The sequence below is a fragment of the Excalfactoria chinensis genome, chromosome 20 (assembly GCF_039878825.1).
Source record: "Excalfactoria chinensis isolate bCotChi1 chromosome 20, bCotChi1.hap2, whole genome shotgun sequence".
Taxonomy (NCBI): domain Eukaryota; kingdom Metazoa; phylum Chordata; class Aves; order Galliformes; family Phasianidae; genus Excalfactoria; species Excalfactoria chinensis.
Window position 1 is genome coordinate 2,228,551 of NC_092844.1, and position 15,287 is coordinate 2,243,837.

General features: G+C 43.9%; 1 protein-coding gene across 1 annotated transcript in view; it reads left to right on the forward strand.

Annotated features, from left to right (window-relative positions):
• UBR4 (ubiquitin protein ligase E3 component n-recognin 4) overlaps positions 1 to 15,287 on the forward strand; it is a 66,362-nt gene that overhangs the window by 35,388 nt on the left and 15,687 nt on the right. Inside the window, exons 64-86 of the mRNA XM_072354584.1 lie at positions 1,042 to 1,251; positions 1,629 to 1,778; positions 2,401 to 2,628; positions 2,741 to 2,819; positions 3,260 to 3,502; positions 4,420 to 4,588; positions 5,158 to 5,302; positions 5,878 to 5,963; positions 6,316 to 6,403; positions 6,532 to 6,725; positions 7,584 to 7,823; positions 8,908 to 9,046; positions 9,612 to 9,737; positions 9,915 to 10,043; positions 10,307 to 10,650; positions 10,852 to 10,942; positions 11,299 to 11,383; positions 11,664 to 11,791; positions 12,025 to 12,154; positions 12,367 to 12,524; positions 12,829 to 12,938; positions 13,413 to 13,554; positions 14,346 to 14,427. Of these exons, the coding sequence (XP_072210685.1) occupies positions 1,042 to 1,251; positions 1,629 to 1,778; positions 2,401 to 2,628; positions 2,741 to 2,819; positions 3,260 to 3,502; positions 4,420 to 4,588; positions 5,158 to 5,302; positions 5,878 to 5,963; positions 6,316 to 6,403; positions 6,532 to 6,725; positions 7,584 to 7,823; positions 8,908 to 9,046; positions 9,612 to 9,737; positions 9,915 to 10,043; positions 10,307 to 10,650; positions 10,852 to 10,942; positions 11,299 to 11,383; positions 11,664 to 11,791; positions 12,025 to 12,154; positions 12,367 to 12,524; positions 12,829 to 12,938; positions 13,413 to 13,554; positions 14,346 to 14,427 (3,496 nt within the window). The remainder of the gene's footprint in view (positions 1 to 1,041; positions 1,252 to 1,628; positions 1,779 to 2,400; positions 2,629 to 2,740; positions 2,820 to 3,259; positions 3,503 to 4,419; positions 4,589 to 5,157; positions 5,303 to 5,877; positions 5,964 to 6,315; positions 6,404 to 6,531; positions 6,726 to 7,583; positions 7,824 to 8,907; positions 9,047 to 9,611; positions 9,738 to 9,914; positions 10,044 to 10,306; positions 10,651 to 10,851; positions 10,943 to 11,298; positions 11,384 to 11,663; positions 11,792 to 12,024; positions 12,155 to 12,366; positions 12,525 to 12,828; positions 12,939 to 13,412; positions 13,555 to 14,345; positions 14,428 to 15,287) is intronic.

Genomic DNA, 15,287 nt, shown 5'->3' on the forward strand with positions numbered 1-15,287 from the left:
GTAAAACTAAAGAACAGTTTAAAATGCTTTGCAAAAACAGTGTTACTTGACCTGTACCATAAAGGATCTTTGCTGAAACTCAGAACACAGGAAACCAACATGAGAAGATGGCTGGAATTCGTTTTGTGCACTGTCTCGGGCTGAAGATTATTAAGGTTATTTAAAATGCTCTAGCAGATTTGTCGTTGCATCTCACCAGCACTGAACAGGTTAAAAAGGATTTGTAATGTGATTATTGGAAAGCAATATGCTGCTGTGTCAACGTAAAAGTCGCTAAGAGGATTCCTTAGATATTTGTTGCTAAAAGGTACAGTAATAAGGCATAAAAAGCAGTATGTGTGGTGGGAAGGAGATTAATAAAAAAGCATAGAGGTTAAAAAATTTAGTCTGAACTGCATCAAATTTTAATGAGCTTATGAGCTGTGGGGTTTGTTTGGATTTACAGGGCTGCTTTAATAGTTTTATTTACAGTAGCTTTTTCTCCAGCCTTTGTTATTCACTTGAGCTTCCCACAGAAATCAAAGCTCATCGTCTTGCAGAATGCAGGTGGAGCAATACCTGGGTGGAGCAGAGCCTCTGAGCAGCATCTACAACAGGGACTCTTTCTCTACCAGGATTCACCCCCAGCTGGCCAAATCCCAGATAAACAAATAGAAATCCCAACTTAAAGAAGGAAAAAAAAAAAAAGAAAAATGAAGAAGAGAGAGGGGGGAAAAAAAAAGCCCTCGTCGTCTAATCCATAGCACAGTGGCCTCTGGCACATGTGTCGAGGGGAGATTAGACTTAAGAAGAGATTTTATTTGTTTTCCTTTACTAAGCGCTTGTTCAAAAGAGTCTCTGTAAATATTTGAGTTGCTTTTTCATAAACAAAATAACAACAAAAACCCCAAACAAACCCAAACCCAACCTCAAACAAACCTCAAACTTAAAAGCTGCCTGTAAAGTTTCTTAAATGACAACAACATAGCTCTCCTCAATTACCCATAGTGTCAGCTATCTGGTTCTCAGGTGCTCTGGTAATCCTTCCCCTCTTCCTTTCAGTCTTCCTCGCTCATCTCCAGTGCCACTGCTGCTGCACTGTTGAGCTCTGGTGCTGTTGACTATTGTCTGCACGTGCTGAAGTCTTTGTTGGAGTACTGGAAAAGTCAGCAGAACGATGAGGAGCCTGTTGCCACCAGCCAGCTCCTGAAACCTCACACTACTTCTTCTCCACCTGACATGAGCCCTTTCTTCCTCCGCCAGTATGTGAAGGTGAGTCCTGCCCTATGCCTAGCAGTTGGTGGGGATTTTCACATTAAATCCTAGACTTGTTCAGCCACCTTTATTCCAGTAGAGACCTTTGATATATGTACAGGTGCAGTGTAAAAAGGGCTAGTTATATAGAAGCACGTGTCCTAAGTTGAAAGCTTGTATATTAAAACGCCTTCGGGCTACAGGGTAGCTTAATGCATCCTCCTTGTTGCCTATTAGGTCAGCTCCTCGTGCAGGTTTGTCAGCTTGTGTTTGTTTATCAGTTTGAAGCGTTTCTTCAGGCTTCTAAAGTGCAGAAGAGCTCTGTTCTTAAACAAACACAATGGGTAGTGTGTCAGAACAACACACTAGTCCCAACTGATGTCTCTCACTCCCAGGGTCACGCTGCAGATGTGTTTGAGGCCTACACTCAGCTTCTGACAGAGATGGTGCTGCGGCTGCCCTACCAGATCAAAAAGATTGCAGACACAAACTCCCGTATCCCACCTCCTGTCTTTGATCACTCCTGGTTCTACTTTTTGTCTGAGGTGAGAATGTCATACACCTACAGGTTTCAACCAGAAAATCCCACTGATGTTACCTTACTTAGGAGAGATGAGGACTTCTGTAGGGCCAATCTGATCCACGTCTGGTTGGCTTTGTGTTATTCCTGTTGAATAACTATAAGAAAGCATATGTGAAAAATGAGGTGTCTTTCAGTCTCTGTACCTTAGTATTTACCTGCAGAAAGCTTTAATCTAAAACCTCACTGATGGTGCAATGTAACATCATGCTTTGCTGTTGGCACTTAGTCCTTAAAACAGTAGGATTTCTGGAGTATGTATTTTCAGTTCCTTCATCTGGTTGAATAACTCCCTACATAACAAGTTATCTTACACAAGTTTGTAGAAGGGATTTCTTTATGAAGCCTGACCAGCTTTTTATCTGAGGTTACAGAATGGTTCTCAGAAGCAATCTCCCAATCACTCGACTCAGGATGCTGCAGTATTGCCATGCAGTGTCTTCTGCCTTTTACTTGCTTTTATGGGTGACTTCCTGTTAATTCATCTCCAGTATCTTGTCCTTTTTGTACGAAAGCCTTATTTCTGTTGGTGCAAGTTCCTACTGGTGAGTTCACAGTGCTGATGCTATGGGCTTTTCTTTCTTTAGTACCTGATGATCCAACAGACTCCGTTCGTGCGCCGCCAAGTCCGCAAGCTTTTGCTCTTTATCTGTGGATCCAAGGATAAATACCGTCAGCTCCGAGACCTCCACACTTTAGACTCCCATGTTCGTGGAATCAAAAAGCTCCTGGAAGAGCAAGGCATTTTCCTTCGTGCCAGTGTGGTCACAGCAAGTTCGGGCTCTGCTCTGCAGTATGATACATTGATCAGCTTGGTAAGGAAAAGTGTGCACCTGTACTTGGAGAAAGCCTATGCTGCACTTCTGTAAGCTGTCAGTCCTAGAAATAGTGACATGGTGTTTAATGCTGTCCCTTTGTGCCTCTCAGATGGAACACTTAAAGGCTTGCGCAGAGATTGCGACGCAGCGAACAGTGAACTGGCAGAAATTCTGCATTAAAGATGACTGTGAGTTCTTTCTCTGAGGGTGTTCAGGGGAGCAGAGGGTTTGCATTGCATGTCTTGTTTTGAATGAAGGCTTCTCAGATGGGGAAGCTCAGCAGACAAAAAAAGGGGGAACGGAGCTGAGAGTCTGAATTGGACTGAACAGTTTCCAATACTGATTATCACAGTGCTTTAATTGCTGCTGTTCCCTAGCTTAAGAACACAGTATGCTGTAATGGATAACTTAGTAGAACATGAATTAGGACATCTGCATTGTGCTGCTGCGTGTAAATTAGGGCGCGATGCTTGACCTTAGCGTACCCAAGTATTTTACTTCCATAGTGTAGGGTTCTGCCAGCATGCAGGTTGCTCCTTGTTGTGTTGGAAGGTAGTTTTTGTCGGGTTTGGTTTGGGTGCATTTAGTTTGAATTCAGGCAATCAAAATTGTCTTCCTTTCTCTGCAGCGGTTCTCTATTTCCTCCTTCAAGTCAGCTTCTTGGTAGATGAAGGAGTGTCACCAGTTCTCCTGCAGCTGCTCTCTTGTGCTCTGTGTGGCAGCAAAGTGCTGTCTGTGGCTTCATCCTCTGGATCATCAAGCACTTCTTCCACCTCTGCTCCCGCAGCATCAGGCTCTGGGCAGCCAGCCACACAAAGCAAATCATCCACCAAAAAGAGCAAGAAGGAAGATAAGGAGAAGGAGCGAGAGGGTGAGCTGCAGCTGTGCCCTCTTCTGTGGTTCTTTTAGGGATGAAGGCTGCTCCTCTCAGCTCTATGTACCTCTATTTAAAGAACACTGCTTGCTTCTAATTGTGTTAAATACCACTGTTGTGAAGGGGGCATGAATCTTGGCGTGGGTGGTTGAAACCTGTAGCAACATCTAGGAGGGAAGAGCAGTTTCACTGTATATAATAGTAGGTTCAAAGATGGAGTACTGTGCTGTGAGAGTTGGGGCTGAAATTGGATACTGGGCATATCCCAAACCCATTGTGAGTATTTATTAATTTGAGTGGGCTTTGAGTTGTCTAAAAGAAGTTGCTTATACCAGTGACTGAATAGCTTCTATCTAAGTTGCTTGTCTTGGGATGTAGGAGGCTAAAATCCTCATGGGAATTAAAACAAATACTGTTGATGCACACCCAGTTAGCTCTGCTCCTCAGTGGTTATGTTCAGACTTGTTTCCTCTGTCTGACTTGTAAACTACGTTGGAGCCAGGGCTGCTTCTTAATGGATGTCCAAAGTCTTGGGAAAGTAATTAAGCTTTCCTATAAAAGTCATGGGCATAAATTCTCTCTTGGCTTTTCTTCAGGGAGCTGTTTTGGCTTTCTCTGACAGACGGTTCTTTGTGACTCTATTCACTGCCCTATTATTGTTCCTTTTCTTTTTATCAGGATGTGTAGCACATTTCTCATGTCCTTACTGGCAAGCGTTGCAGGAGTTTTCTCCTGTAATAGTCAGGAGTGTTGAATTATATTTATCATAAAAGAGAATTATATTATACATGTTGCCTTAACCACTGTCATTTATCCCCATTCTGTATGGTCTATAAAACAGGAGGCTGGACTGCCTGTGAAATACTCAAATCATCTGCTTTATTAACTGTTTCTCTCTACGTGGTGTCCCCTAGGTGAGAGTTCAGGCAGTCAGGAAGACCAGCTGTGTACAGCTCTGGTGAACCAGCTGAACAAGTTTGCTGATAAGGAAACCCTCATTCAGTTCCTACGTTGCTTCTTGCTGGAATCCAACTCATCCTCTGTCAGATGGCAGGCACACTGCCTCGCACTCCACATATACAGGTGAGCTGGGAGGGAGCCTCTCTGAGCTGGTTCCTTTGAATCAGTCCCAGCTCAGTTCTGGAAAGATGAAGTAGCTGTCTCTGCCCTAAAAGCTGCTGAGGCTTGCAATGATGGTATCTCCTTGTGTTGCTCATGTTATTCTGCAGTTGGGGCCAGAGGTGTAACTTGTGACTTACACAGTAAGTGATCAACATGAGTTACCATCTGCAAGAAACATCTGATTTCTGCCTTTAGAATCTGGTGTTTGTGGGAGAGTGAATTCCCGAGGCAGACACAAGCTGGTGCAGATAAAAAGATGGCAGCTGTGTGTGTGAAGGCAGACTTCAGGGTGCTGAACTCCCTCAGGAGTCTGTTGTTACTAGTGAGCTCTTCCATTTTGAAGAATGCTGGAACGCTGTTGGTGATGAGAAGAGTTGACATTTGACTCTGTGAGCTCTTGTGTATAGCAAGATAAGAAGTAGTTGCAACCTCTTTTTAAACTGTAAATGTATTTTCCTTCCTCTGTGTATAGCTGTCTTGTCATTATAGCTGTCTTGACAAGCCTAATTGATCTCTAATCTGTCCAACAGGAACTCCAACAAGTCTCAGCAAGAATTACTGTTGGATCTCATGTGGTCAATCTGGCCAGAACTCCCAGCCTATGGGAGAAAGGCTGCCCAGTTTGTTGATCTCCTGGGATACTTCTCTCTGAAAACACAGCAGACTGAGAAGAAGGTACAGTGTCACTCAGAAAAGGCAGATCAGCATCTCAGGTCCAACTGTTAGGAGTTTTCTCAGTGTTCATTTATGGTGCGGCTGGATTCCTTGAAATGGAGAGTGGGGATTTTTCTTGTGGTTGTGTTGTGGGTTGCAAACTGTTCCTTGGGAAGTCTATGAGGAAAGTACTGCTGGCTCTAATGCTAGCTCCAATTTACAGATATGATATTTCATCTCTTAACTGTGACTTCTGAATAAAGGCAGTGGTGGAATTTCTTAAGGGGCCACAAATAGAGAACAGCAAGTTTAGATGCACTGATAATTGCCTGTGTGTTTGTAAAGAGCTTGGAAATGCCCTATGAATCTTGGCAAGCATTCTAGTCATTGGCTGTGACAAACAGCACTGTTGTTGTGGTTATGGTCTAACTTTAGGATCTGTTACATTCCTGGGTAATGACTTAACCACACAGATACCTGTGGGTGCAGCACACACATCGTCTGGGGGACCAAGTGTGGTATGTGATGAGAAGTCTTTGCAGCATTAAAAAAACAAAAAGTGCTGAGCAGACAATATTTCCTTAATTGTATTTCAGCTGAAGGAATACTCCCAGAAGGCTGTGGAGATCCTCCGAACTCAAAACCACATTCTTACCAACCACCCGAACTCCAACATTTACAAGTGAGTAACTTTTGCCTTTGATCCATTCCGCTGAAGGAGCTTTTTAGCAGATGAGCTGCAATCCACAGAGCAATACCCAGTTCTTGTAATGAAACTGGGATGAAGAAAGGACCCCCACTGAGATTACATGCTTGCTGCAGCTGGCCTTGTGAGAATAGCAAACTCCTTTCTGCCATGTGAAAAGAAATGAATATATGCGCTATTGGCAGTAGTTTGGCTTTAGCTTTTTTGCTTTCCTTTTGGTTAGAAAATAGTAGGAATGATTGGAGAGTATAGATTTGCAGAGTCGTTAATGGTGTTTTTAGGCATGCCTTGGTGGTTAATTGTTTTATTTGCTTCCTCTTTGTTCCAGCACGCTGTCTGGGCTGGTGGAATTTGATGGCTATTACCTAGAGAGTGATCCTTGCCTTGTCTGCAACAATCCAGAGGTGCCCTTCTGTGTAAGTATTGCTGTTCTTAAACCCTTTCCAATTAGTTACAGAGATCCCAACATTTACAGCAGCTGTTTTTCTGTATTTCGGGAGGATGTGATCATATTGACAATGTGTCCTCATTTTTCTCTTCTCAGTATATTAAGCTTTCCTCCATTAAAGTGGACACCCGATATACAACCACCCAGCAAGTGGTGAAGCTGATTGGCAGCCACACCATCAGCAAAGTGACAGTGAAGATAGGAGACCTGAAACGCACCAAAATGGTCCGAACCATCAACCTCTATTACAACAACAGGACAGTGCAAGCCATAGTGGAGCTGAAAAACAAGTACGTTCATCCACGTGTTTCACTGAGTTTGACATTAGGATTTCTGGTGAGGTGGATGGGTTGAATCTGTGTTGTGTTTAGAAAACAGTGCCAAGAGCACCTCCTGGGGTTCTTGACTTTTAATTTGGGCTTTACAACGCATCCAGGAATGTTGAAAGTGTTAACATTACTTGTGTGAAATAATATAGTAGAACTAAAAGCAGAAGTTGAATGGCCTAGCTCACAAGTGCTGCTGTACTCAGGAAAAAACACTCAGTCCATTGCTCAGTCTAGAGCCAGTTCTGCTTATATGCTTTCCCTTCTCACTTCTTGAGATCTTCTCACCAGAATCAGATCTCTTTGGCTTAAGGATTAATCTGTGCCTGCTGCTTATTGCTTATTTGAAGTCTTAATCTTCTGTGACATCACGAGTGGCTGCTGTGGAGGGGATTATGATGTCACAAAGAGAGGATTCTGACTTCAGGTTGAAAATAAGCAGTGGGAGTAGATGAGATCTTTAGAAATAAATATCCTGTTTTCATGCAAATGTCTTTACTAATAAAAATAAAAAAAAAACACCCAAAATGGAGGTGAAAATCCCTAGAAAATGTCTGTAGAATTAAAGTTCTTCCATGAGGCATCAACAGCTCTCTAATCCTAAACAGTCTCTCTCTATGAAGAGGATAAAGGCTTAAAATGTATTTCTGGCTACATATCATGTCAGTACAGAAGCTAAGGAAGCGAATCCTAAAACTGCTCTCCATTCATCCCATATAAAGTAGATTTGGAGCCGAGGCAGTTGTGCTTGGCTCCTCTTTGTGCGTGGGCAGGAGGGTACTTCCCCATTGAAAAGCCATACGCTCTTCTTTTCTTTCCTAGGCCAGCTCGATGGCACAAAGCTAAAAAGGTCCAGCTGACCCCAGGCCAGACAGAGGTGAAGATTGATCTCCCTTTACCCATCGTGGCTTCCAACCTGATGATTGAATTTGCAGATTTCTATGAGAACTACCAGGCTTCCACAGAGACCCTGCAGTGCCCTCGATGCAGCGCATCCGTCCCTGCCAACCCTGGGGTGTGTGGGAACTGTGGTGAGAACGTGTATCAGTGCCACAAGTGCAGGTAGGTCATCCCAGTTCCTCCCCACGGAGCCCTCGTGCTGCTGCTCACGTTGGATGTTCAGCAGAATACCCCGCTATTGAAATGCACTATTCTGGTTAATAGGAGCGAACAATCAAATTAGTCGGGAAGTATAAAACAGGCTTACAGAGGGATTTAGCATTAATGCAGGCGAACAAAGGAAACCTGATACGACAATGCTGAAAGAATGCTGAAGTTTTGAATCAAGCCCTCAGAAGTTTAAGACGGCACATTCCCAGGAGGAGGTTATTTTTGGTTTGCTTGGTTAAAGAAGGAGCTGGAGTTCAATTGTGGGGGGGCTCCCCCCCCAGGATCCCCCAGTGTGGTGTGCAGGATGGACTGTGCTGTCTGTTCAGAGCTTTTGTTATGCTCTCCTCATTCAGAGCAGGGCTCAGGGTGTAATTTACTGTGTGCTATTCAGGCTTTTACTACAGTATCACAAATCCTCCTCTTTTGTGAGTTTAGTTGCCTCATTTGGTGTCTCTTCTCCCATCGTGTTGTCTCACATTGCTCTCAAATCTGCAGGGGATTCAAGGTGTTCAGCAGATCATTTGATTGTTGGTCTGCTGAAAGGTTTCCATGCCCTGTATTTCGATACGGGAGCTATATACCAGTTCACATAATGCTACTCTAGTCTGCAACAGAGGATATTAAGTATGCTGCAGTTAGTCCCACTGCAACTGTGTGGAGAGTGAAAGCTATTCAGAGCCCAGACCTTACAAAACTGTTTCTTTTAATCTGTGTCCTCATAAAGGTCACAGTGTCCTCATCTGACATTCTGCTGGGAGTTGTTGTTGAAGCAGGATTGTTAGGCACAAACTCATGCCTGTTTCTACTTTCTGCTCAGAATGTACTACTTCTGTGTGGATTTTTTGGTGCCTAGGTTTTGATTGTCACATACCACATGTGCTTTACTCATAACAGCTTCCTTAAGGTGGGTTAGATGTTTTGGGGGCCATCCTCCTTTGCCTAATGAATGAATGCATTCAGAGCTTACTTGCTTTATTCCCCCAGTTACCTTGATAAGCTCAGCTGCATTCTCTGACCTTTCTGGCTTGCCTTCCAGGTCCATTAATTACGATGAGAAGGATCCCTTCCTTTGCAATGCCTGTGGGTTCTGTAAATACGCACGCTTTGACTTCATGTTGTATGCCAAGCCTTGCTGTGCAGTGGATCCCATAGAGAACGAGGAGGATCGAAAGAAGGTTGGGCTAATAGCAGATTTATTAACAAAATGCTGTATCTCTTGGCCAAGTTGACAGCGTAGGGACACCAGAGGCACATCTGTCTTGGGAGTAACATGAAAAGCAGTGCTCCTTCAATGCTTTTTACTGACGAATGCATTTTCTTTGATTCTGGTGATCTCTCAAAATCCTCATTCTCGTCTCTGGCATTTTGAGAAGTATGGAATGCAATCCCTTATTTACTCTCTTCATCTGCTAAGTAGATCATTCTTCAAAGACTTTATTCAGTGCTTTGCATGCATACTAGCTATCTAGCACTGCATCTCTTTGTCTTGCTGTGCAAGACAGGTTAATTTGGGTTGTGCTGTACACATTAGCATCCCATCTGTGGAGTCCTGCTAATGAAAGAGGAACCCATTGCAGTACGTGCAGTGTCAGTGTGGCCTGTCACAAAGTCTAGAGCTCACACTTTTCAGTAACACAGAGAACTTCATAAGACGTGGGGAAACTTGGAGGTGTAGCTCAGTAGAATTAAAAATCCTGTCTGAATGTCAACCAAGAGTTTCCTTTCTTCTTTTATTCTTAGGCAGTAACAAACATCAACACTCTCTTGGACAAAGCTGACAGAGTGTATCACCAGCTGATGGGACATCGACCGCAGCTGGAAAACCTTCTGTGCAAAGTGAATGAAGCAGCTCCTGAAAAGCCCCAGGTAACAAAGAACAAATGGATTTTGCACAAAAAAACCCTTGTAGGAGGCAGGTGGGACACTGGCTTTTATATTGCCAAGGACAGCTGAAGACCATTGTCTCAGATGCTGTCCTGTAGTGGTTATTTTTTGTGTGTAGCTTCCATACGTTGATGCCTTTTATTTTCCTCTCTGTTCCAGGATGAATCTGGTAGTAGTGGAGGGATTAGTTCTACCTCAGCTAGTGTGAACAGATACATACTGCAGTTAGCCCAGGAGTACTGTGGGGACTGCAAGAACTCATTTGATGAACTTTCCAAAATCATCCAGGTATGATGAGCTTTGATTTATATTTGGGTCATGTGTTTCCTTCTGCTTCTAATGTGGACAATGAGCCTTAAAACAGAGCAGATAACTGGGACTTAGGCTGACATTTCTAATGAATTTCCCAGGTCTGCAAGTGACATGAAAGATTTTGAGTTTTATGAAACATAATGTATGTCCATAAAGTGTACAGTGCAAGTAATCTGTAAGTAGGTTTAGTGATTGTGTACTGCTTCACAACTTTCATGTCTCCTTTCTTGTGTTTCCAGAAAGTATTTGCCTCTCGGAAAGAGCTCCTGGAGTATGACCTTCAACAGAGAGAGGCAGCAACAAAGTCCTCACGGACCACCGTCCAACCCACATTCACTGCCAGCCAGTACCGTGCCTTGTCTGTTCTAGGCTGCGGCCACACGTCGTCAACGAAGTGTTACGGCTGTGCCTCAGCTGTCACTGAACACTGCATAACATTGCTTCGGGCTTTGGCAACCAACTCTGCCATCAGGCATATCCTCGTGTCCCAGGGCCTTATCCGAGAGCTGTTTGACTACAACTTGCGGCGGGGCGCAGCCACCATGAGGGAGGAGGTCCGTCAGCTCATGTGCCTTCTGACCAGGTATGGTTGGATCCAGTGCTCATAGCTCTCTCCTAGTAAAAGCAGAATTGGGAAGGTGTAGCTGTGCAGGGCAGAGATCTTACATCAGCAAACCGTAACTGCTTGCTGTACCTTTGTCATCAGCTATGCTGAATCCCAGGAGCTTTTGGTACTTAGTCGGAGCACAGCATAGCAACGTTCTCTTTTTCCTTCTGGCATTAGGGACAATCCAGAAGCCACACAGCAGATGAATGATTTAATCATCGGGAAGGTTTCTGCAGCTCTGAAGGGACACTGGGCAAATCCAGACTTGGTGAGTGACTCCAGTGCTTCCTTTGTTTTATTTCTGACCACCTTCAGCTGCTGGTGTATTCCAGTCATTGCATTTTCTCTGTTACCATAATCTGTCTGTAATACATAAGGTGTCTTGATAGGAATTAAGGTCAAGTACAACATTACATGATAGTAACATGCCTGAGTTTCCTCGGGCTGTTCTACAGGCCTTAGCTGTTGTTTGCAGCTCTCTCAGGCAGACTGCCTGTCATCTCAATTAGGGATGGGACTAAGATGTACTTGGATCGATGTGTTTTAAAGCTGTATTTTTAAATATCAGAAGGCAAAAGGGACTCCTCTGTCACCTTCTTAAGCTTTTGCACATCTCTCTTACAGGCTAGCAGTCTCCAGTATGAGATGTTGCTGCTCACAGACTCCATCTCAAAGGAAGACAGCTGCTGGGAGCTCCGACTACGCTGTGGTGAGTTGAAACAGCTAAAAGTAAAAGCTTTCTTTTAAACTCTATGCCCAGGTCTATGCACTTTGTCTCCAGGATCTTGAAATAGGAGTAGCTAAGAAACAGGAATATGGAGTTGCTAAAAAAAACTGAATGTTTCCATTCTTGGCTCCATGAGAATGTGATAGCTTTGGTTAAGGATATGAGGTCTTACTTTATTCCAAGCACTTTTGAGGTGCTGTGCAGAGCTGTGGAAGGGTCCCCACATGCAGATCGTGGTGACATGAGCATGTCTCTCTTTCAGCTCTCAGCCTCTTTCTGATGGCAGTGAACATTAAGACTCCAGTGGTTGTTGAAAACATCACCCTCATGTGCCTGCGCATTCTTCAAAAGCTGATCAAACCACCTGCTCCAACCAGCAAGAAAAACAAGGTATTGCCTTAGAATTGGAGCAGAGTATCTGAAAATGAGCTGATTAGGGTCTGCTTTATAGGGGTAAGCTCTTGGTGCTTCAAGCAGTTTTGTGGAATCAAGAACATCTGACTCAGATTTTTGAATACAGCTATAATTCTGATGAAGGCAGTATTGGTTGGCTGCTCCGTGACTGTGATTTAGCTGCAGTTTGTGGCTTTGTCAGGAATCACAGAGCTTCTTTTGTCTGCTAGGATGTGCCTGCAGATGCACTCACCACTGTGAAGCCTTACAGCAATGAAATCCATGCACAAGCTCAACTGTGGCTCAAGAGAGACCCCAAAGCATCGTATGAAGCTTGGAAAAAGTGCCTCCCTGCCAGAGGTAGTTGTGTGTTTTTAGCTGTGAAAGAACACACATGTATTTCTGTTATGTTGGCTCCTATCCCTGCCATCTGATGCCATCTTCACACTTAACCATGCCGTCTGTGGAGATGGCAGCAGTGACCTTTCTAAGCTGCACTGCTCAGCTTCTGAGCGGAAAATGCACTGTGCCTGAAGATAAACATTTCTCTTGAGCTGTGTTCAATATTGCAGGTGTCGATGCCAATGGGAAACCTCCCAGCAAAGCAGAACTTCACCAACTCTATTTGTCAGAAAAATATGTCTGGAAGTGGAAGCAGTTTATGAGTCGCCGTGGGAAGAGGACTTGTCCACTGGATCTCAAGCTGGGACACAACAATTGGCTTCGACAGGTAATCGTGGGGGAAAGCTCCAGTGTGATGTATTGGCCTGTCAGCACCATGGGACACAGTTAACCACCAGGGAATGTTGGTAGTTTGCCATAAGTTCCATGCTGTGTGGATGAGTGCATGGTATAAATGTTTTGATGTAGAACATCGTGTAGGCATTCTCTTAGAATGATGTCTTCAGAAGAACAAATGAACGCTGCCATCAAGCCACCAAACTGTCCCAGTGTGTGCTCTCTCTTTCTAGTGAGGTGTCCCTGGTTTATCTCTGCACATCAAACGATACCTTATGTTAATGCTTTTGCTTTAGGTGCTGTTTACTCCAGCCACTCAAGCCGCAAGGCAGGCTGCGTGTACCATTGTGGAAGCTCTGGCTACCATCCCCAGCCGCAAACAACAGGTCCTTGATCTCCTTACGAGGTATTTCCATGATGCCACACTTGGCAGCTCCTGGATTATTTTTCTCTTTAATTCCCGTGAGAATCACTCCCTTCTTCTTTTATCACCTCCGCCTATAGTATATTTCTGATTGACATGTTGTTTTGTTCTGGGTTCTTAAACTTAATTAGCTTGGTGGATAGTGTTTTAGGAAGACTTTTTTTGTTGCTTGGCATTCTGTATTTTCCAGAGGTAAGCAGATGGTATTTAGCTGCGTGGACATAATTTTCCAGGTCTCTTAGACAGCAAGATAACAGGGGAGACTCTCTTCTAACTAACATGACATAACTTAGCACAAGTGACACTGTTAGCACAGTTGGTCACCATCTTTTTGGGACAAAGTATCACTTTAGCAGTAAGTAATGAATACTGGTAATGCTGTTAGTAAGGAAGGACAGAGAGCGAGGGGGACTTGTTGCTGAGTGTTGGTTGTCAGCATGTGCTTCTCTTTACCAGCTACCTGGATGAGCTGAGCATTGCTGGCGAATGTGCTGCCGAGTACCTGGCACTGTACCAGAAACTCATCAAACCTGCCCACTGGAAAGTCTACCTGGCAGCCAGAGGCGTTCTGCCCTATATTGGCAGCCTCATCACGAAGGTATGGGCATGTTTGGAGGAAGTAAATTGTAGCAGAAAGCTTGTCCCAGACCCTTCAATCTGTCTGGCTTTTGTGCTTTCAAACCTTCATCTCTTTGTTCAGTTGCTGACCATTGCCAGGTTTATGAATTTCACACTTTTACCCTGTCATCTCAACAGAAACAGCTGCAGTGGTTTTAGCCCCAGCAGTAGCAGGCCTCCGTGTAAACTGCCTGGTACATAATTATCTGTTAGGTGCACAGCTGGGCTAAAGGGTATAAATATTGCTCCCCTGATTTGGCATGAGGTCCAAGCTGAAAGCTGTCTTAGCTGCCAGGCTGGACTCTGAAAGCTCTTCTTGACAAGGGAAGATTAGGTGTGTTACCATTCCTTGAACATGAATTTACAGCCTGTTGGAGAGGAAACACATTTAAATTGCATTTGTCAGAGAGCTAGGTCTTAGTGTTTAGCTATTGTGTAGTGCTCCCAGCTGCACTCCAAAGAAGGTGACAAACTCAGTGGGGGTGGTGGCTGTGGGTCCATCATGGAGGGCCCCTAGAGCAAAGCAGTGCTAGAAGTCATGAGGTGGGTACAGGGAGAATGTAAAGGAGGAGATTTGGATCAGTTTTTCTCTCTCCTCTTCCTTCTCACTGCTGCAGTGCAGTTGTAGTTTCTCTGTGGTTGACTCTGTTCTTTTGCTATGTTCCTCTGCACCCCACGAGTCAATGTATGTTAGGTCTGTTAGATGCTCACCAGCTCATCAACATTGACATTGCAGCTTGTTGTCCTAATGGACTTGTTAATTATTTTCAGGAAATAGCTCGCTTACTTGCCTTGGAGGAAGCAACACTCAGCACTGATTTGCAGCAAGGATATGCCTTGAAGAGTCTCACAGGTATTTGGTGGTATCAATGCAATTCTTGCAGTAGGATTAGAGGCAGGATGATCGTTCTTCTGTCACAGCATATAATGAAATTTCTGAGAAGTGATTCAATGTTCTTCAGCTGTCAGCATTGGATTTTTGCCATCAGTTCAACATTCAGTCCCAAAGTAGACTTTCCTTTATCTCTTGTGGTCAGTTTCAGTATGTAGTTACCTGAACTGTGGTAATGTATCATGAGCAAACTTTGTCATATCACTTTTCTCCTCTGTTTCTCGTTTGTACTTATTGACCACAATGATTCCTGGGGCAGCTACTGTTAGTTTCTCACTTAATGCATCATAGCTTTTCATTGTTCAGTCTTCTGATGTATGCTTTTTACCACTCCTCTTTTCTTGGAAATGGGAGTGTTTTATATTAACTAGGTTGTTCTTTTTTCCTCTCCTCCTGCACATTCTTCAGAAGTGAATGGACTAATTCATAAAGCGTGGCTTCTGGCCAGAAAAAACACGTTGATAAATGTAATGGGAAAGAATCAAAATGTCCACCGATTCTTTTCTTTGCTGTATTAACAAGGAGTGGGGTGATGTAACTGATGAGTCGCATCCTCAGAGGCAACTTAAGCATTGGAAGGGGAGCAGCCATTTGCTTTTGAAGTATCTCACAAGAGAAAAATCTCTGTGTACCTTTTCCTCATTCCCTCATCCTGTTCCCATATGGTGTAATTTATAGACAGCTCTTGCAGGCCAAGATTTTTGCTTCCAAGCATTCAGTTCGTAGGCTTGAGTTTTAAACCACAGACTGACAAGGGGAGTTGGAACAAGCCAGTTCATCACACTGTGTTATATTATTCTGCCCAGTTTTCTGGTCACATG